General features: G+C 39.5%; 1 protein-coding gene across 1 annotated transcript in view; it reads left to right on the top strand.

Moving 5' to 3' along the window:
* MS4A5 (membrane-spanning 4-domains, subfamily A, member 5) overlaps window positions 1-5094 on the top strand; it is a 36267-nt gene that overhangs the window by 12108 nt on the left and 19065 nt on the right. Inside the window, exons 2-4 of the mRNA XM_012643908.1 lie at window positions 335-463; window positions 2150-2206; window positions 3200-3352. Of these exons, the coding sequence (XP_012499362.1) occupies window positions 335-463; window positions 2150-2206; window positions 3200-3352 (339 nt within the window). The remainder of the gene's footprint in view (window positions 1-334; window positions 464-2149; window positions 2207-3199; window positions 3353-5094) is intronic.

Raw genomic sequence — 5094 nt, 5'->3', positions numbered from 1 at the left:
TGAATAGACAGCCCACAGAATGGGAAAAAATATTTGCTCTCTACACATCTGATAAAGGGCTGATAACCAGAATCTATCTAGAACTCAAAAAAATCAACAAGATGGACAACACTTTTAAGAGCACTGATTTAGATCATTTCACTTATAACCAAATACCGTATAGAGGGATTAAGAAAATACCCAGGAATGTCACAAAATGACTTCTGTCCTTCCCTTGTTTACAAAAGAGGGTAATTGCCAAATACTTTCAACCAAAAGAAGATCTAAATAGAAGGGAACTCACCACTTTGCTTTTTTTGCTTTTTCTCACCCTGACTTTTTCCTCTATTTACAGACTACCCAGATCCTGTTTGGAATTATGACCTTTTCTTTTGGAGTCGTTTTCCTGTTCACTTTGGCAAAACCATATCCAAGGTTCCCCTTTATATTTCTTTCAGGATATCCATTCTGGGGCTCTGTTTTGGTGAGTATCGTCACTTGAGTTCAATTTGACTCCATGCCAGCCAGGATGTGAGGGGATTTTTTTGTTATGAATTAAGCTAGATCCAGTTGTATGAAATACTTTGAAAACTACAAAAAAGAAATTAACCTTATTGACATTATTTCCCCACTAATTCATCAAAATTCCTGATATTCCAGCATTGGGTCTTGAAGATCCTTTGGGAATATTCCTCTGGGTCTTGAGGTTGTTTATTTGTCCATTAATTCATTCAAAGTTAGTTACTATCTATTATAAGCCAGATACATAGAGCAAGGCAATGAGGATCCAAAGGTTAGTAACACATGAGCCCTTCCTTCAAAGAGGTATTTGCCTACACAAAGAGTGCAATGCGCACCACCCGAAGGATGGACATATTTGAAACTCGGACTTAGCGGGGGTGGGGGGGCAAGGGCAACATACATAAGGTAAACATCTGTACCCCCATAATATGCTGAAATAAAAAAAATAGTTAGAAAAAATAAAAAATAAAAAAAAAGGGGCTCTCAGTCCAACAGGAAAGAAAACGTGTGAACAGGTCATGTCAAGGCAGTGTTAGATGATATCACAGAGGTGCAGGAAGTGCTAATGTAACAGGGACCAAGGAGCACTTTACTCTTTTGAGAAATGGAGAAGCAGCAAGGGCTTCTCAGGTGTACCTTTTGAGCTGCACAGAGGCATTTATTTAACCACATTCAATAAACATTAATTTAGTACCTAATTTAGTGCCGGAGAAGAGGCAGGGAGTATGGATTCAGAAAAAAGGAAGTCCCTGGTCTCAAGGTCTCAGTTCAGTGAAGAGTCAATTACTACACAGTGTGATGAGGGATGGTAGAGGCCACAAAGGCTGCCTCCATAGGAAAGGCACCGACAAAACAGAAGGGACATTGCACAAAGACATTTCCAGCTTGACCGAGTTTTAAAGACTGAGTGGTTAATCAAGTGAGGACACACGCAGAGGATGGGAGTAGGGGATGCCTGGGTTCAAGGGGTAGGGGGGATGTCTTGTTGCATGCCAAGAAAGAAATATGAGCAAAAGGCTGGGGGTATGGGAGAGCATTTTCTATTCTGTGAACTATAAGAGTTCAGCATGGGGCGTGAGGGTGGAAGGATGAGGCTAGAGAAATACAAACAGGCTGGAAATTTAAACATGGATGTACTGTAATCAGATTTAAAATTTTCACTAGACAATGATGCTGCCATATTTTTGATTCATTTCCATGAAAATTCTTGGAGATTTTTAAGAACTACCAGCACATTAGCTGCAGCCCCTTCTTCCGTTTCCATCCAAGAGAACACAGTGGATTGCAATAGATGGAATCCAGACTCAACGGTTGTAAACTGATTTGACATGAGTGTGTCATGATATGAAAGCTGAATCCACAATAGCCATAAAAGCAAGACGGATGAGAAAACTGAAGCCCAGTATGATTTAAAACCTACTTAGGTTCAAATAAATAGCGAGAGCAGATTTCCAGTCCAGTGTTTTGTCCGCTATTCATTTGTGGGCAATCACACAAGGAAACGCACCCTGAGGGTGCATTGCTGCCTTGAGGGTTGTGTAAAACCTGGAAGGAGGGCATGTAAAAGAATGCCAAGAGGTCTATTCTGTGAGAAATCTTTAATGCCAGCCAACCACATCCACCATTAAGGTATTTATTCTTTTAACAGTTCATTAATTCTGGAGCCTTCATAATTATGCTGAAAAGAAAAACCACAGAAACTCTGGTGAGTTCTATTTCCACTTTATTAAAAATGTACAACTTTGAAATAATTCATCCTGGCCTTGAAAAATAAATTTGTAAAATCATTAGGCCACCATAATTTCATGAATTGTCAAGTGCTGATACCAATCGGTCCAGCATTTGCTTCCTGTTTTCATAGAGTAAACCATGAGTGCTAGAAGAGAGTTTTCTAGGCCACCAAGTTTAATTCTTATTTTATATATGAAGCCATTGAGGCATAGAGTAGTTAAATCACTTGTCCAAGTTCCCCGGGCAATTAACGGTAGAATGGGTCTCAGTATTCCAGTTATTCATTCATTCTTTCTGTAAGTATTTTTGATATTTACTGCATATGAGACACTTTGACAGACATTAGTTTGACTCACCTGAAAAGTGCACTGTAGATAACCTAATTAACCATAAGCAGAACCTCTAAATAAAGAACACAATGCTAATTAATGTAAAGTTGCGAGTCATAGATAAATTATAAGTAGGATATTTTTACTTTACTCAAAGAATCAAAGGCATGAAATATTAATATGCCAATAAATGATTTTCAGCAAAGGGTATCTGTTAGTTTGTCATTTTAGAAAGAAATAAAAATGGCAGAGGAATGCAATGTTTAGTTAAACACATGGATCTTAAAACAAAAATGCAAATAGACCATGACTTTTACCAGAGCATAAAAATGCAACATGGCTGCTTCCCCTGATACTTCCTTTGCCCCCTGTGCACCCTCCTCCCAAGTGAATGGGAGTTGAATTAGGCACAGAACGTGGGGGATGGAAAGGTTACTAAAAAGTCACTGGATCTTTTTATTCTATGGATGAGGGCCTGCAGTCCAAAGAAATGAAGCGACTCACATATGACCGCACAGCTGCCTCATGGCACTATGATGCTGTGACTAAGATCCTGCCCTCTTGTCTACTCACTCATTGCTTTGTCTATGGTACGGGCTGAGCATGAGTCATCCTGTTATGTTCTGATTCTATTTCAGATAATGATGAGCAGAATAATGAATTTCCTTAGTGCCCTGGGAGCAATAGCTGGAATCATTCTCCTCACATTTGGCTTCCTTCTAGATCAAAACTACATTTGTGGCTACTCTCCAGAAAATAGTCAGTGTGATGCTATTGCCGTCCTATTCGTGGTAAGTATGTTGCATTTTTAGAGTGAGAAGTAAACGGTTTAATCCAAATGACTTGTTAGCACCCAATCAGCACCATCCAGATGTTGTGGATATGCATGTATTTTCTTTTATTCACAAACATTTATGGAATCCATAATACTTAATAGACATTAAGCATTGTGGAATAGAAAAATAAACACATATAACTCTCACCTTTAGGAATCCACACATAAGTAGAAGAGATAAAACATGTACACAAATCAGTATAATAGAAATATAAAGTGATGATATACTAAAAGAAAAATACAAGTACAGCAGTATGGTCACACTTCATAGTCCTAGATGTATGTTAGAATCACTGCCGAGTGTTTTACGGTTTATTTGGTTTTAGTAGTTAGGCTGAACTTCTGATAAAGCATGGTAGATTTCTGCTCTTTCCAAAATATCATTAAAATTAGTGTAAACGAATATAAAAAGTTTGACTCCACATAGAGAGAAAAAAATAGTCAACATGACATCAAAAATTGCTGAGGAAACGGAAAACTAACCAGTTAATAGAAGCGAGATATTTCAGGCCCGGCACAGTGGCTCATGCCCATAATCTCAGCACTTTGGGAGGCTGAGGCAAGAGGGTTGCTTGAGGCCAGAAGTTTGAGACCAGCCTGGGCAACATAGTGAGACCCAGTCTCCAGAAAAAAAAAAAAATAGAAAAATTAGCCAGGTGTGGTGGTGCATACCTGTAGTACCACCTACTTGGGAGGCTGAGGCAGGGAGACTGCTTGAGCCCAGGAGTTTGAGGTTGCAGTGAGCTATGATAACACCACTGCACTCCAGCTGGGGCAACAGAGGCAAGACGTTATCTCAGAAAAAAAAGGTGAGATATTTCATATGACAGGTTCTATGAAATACTAAGCATTTGCATGTACCAGGTCCACAGAAAGCAGGGGTAAAGAGCAGAAAATAGGGATATTGGCTCTGATAATGGTGAATTGTGCTATTTGTATCAACCCTTCTCTTAAAACAAAGAAAAATGCTACCTTCAAAGACAAAACAAAACAAAACAACCTTAAAGGCATTCAAAAGCTGAAAAGTCAGCTTGAACTACTAGGTAATTTTTAGATGAAAGCTTGTAACCTGGAATTTGCTAAAGAGCACCACAGCTGCTTATGCCTTGAGGCCATTTGCCAGTGATGACCGCTTGAGATCTGATTCCCGGCTCGTGTAAAGTGAAAGAGAAAGAAGTCAAGGCCCAGAGTCCACGCAAGGTAGGAAGATGCAGAAGAGACCTTCTCCACATTAAACTAGGTTCTTGATAGGCTGCTACTCTCTTCAGGAAAGGACAAAAAGACACAAAAATTGCCCTGCCCCATAACAGCGAGAGACTTGCTGAACAAAGCAAAAAAAGAAAAAGTACTTGAGAAATTGTGGCTACAGATCAGACGCCCTGACAACTCCCTCTCACCCACCCCCTCTGGGATTTTAACCTTGGAAGGCGTAAACCAGATGAGCCAAGAACTGGGTGAGCCAAGAATTCTCAAGACCTGAATGTGGTCTTGATTTGGTGCCCCTAGCACCTGACCAAAGCAAAACCAAAGGCTACCTAAGGGAAGAAGATTCAATCGTCTCAAGAAACTCCTACCAAAATTTCCATTGAAAATTATCAACGAGCACTCAGGATGGGCATTAAAAGAAGTAAGACAATGTGAATTACAATTTATAGCAGAAACAGAACCTCTCAGATTTCTCATGCTGGAGATATTACA

Source organism: Propithecus coquereli, unplaced genomic scaffold (genome assembly GCF_000956105.1).
Source record: "Propithecus coquereli isolate 6110/MARCELLA unplaced genomic scaffold, Pcoq_1.0 Scaffold202, whole genome shotgun sequence".
Lineage (NCBI taxonomy): Eukaryota > Metazoa > Chordata > Mammalia > Primates > Indriidae > Propithecus > Propithecus coquereli.
The sequence above is the reverse complement of the archived record's forward strand: the minus strand, read 5'-3'. Positions and strand labels throughout refer to the sequence as shown.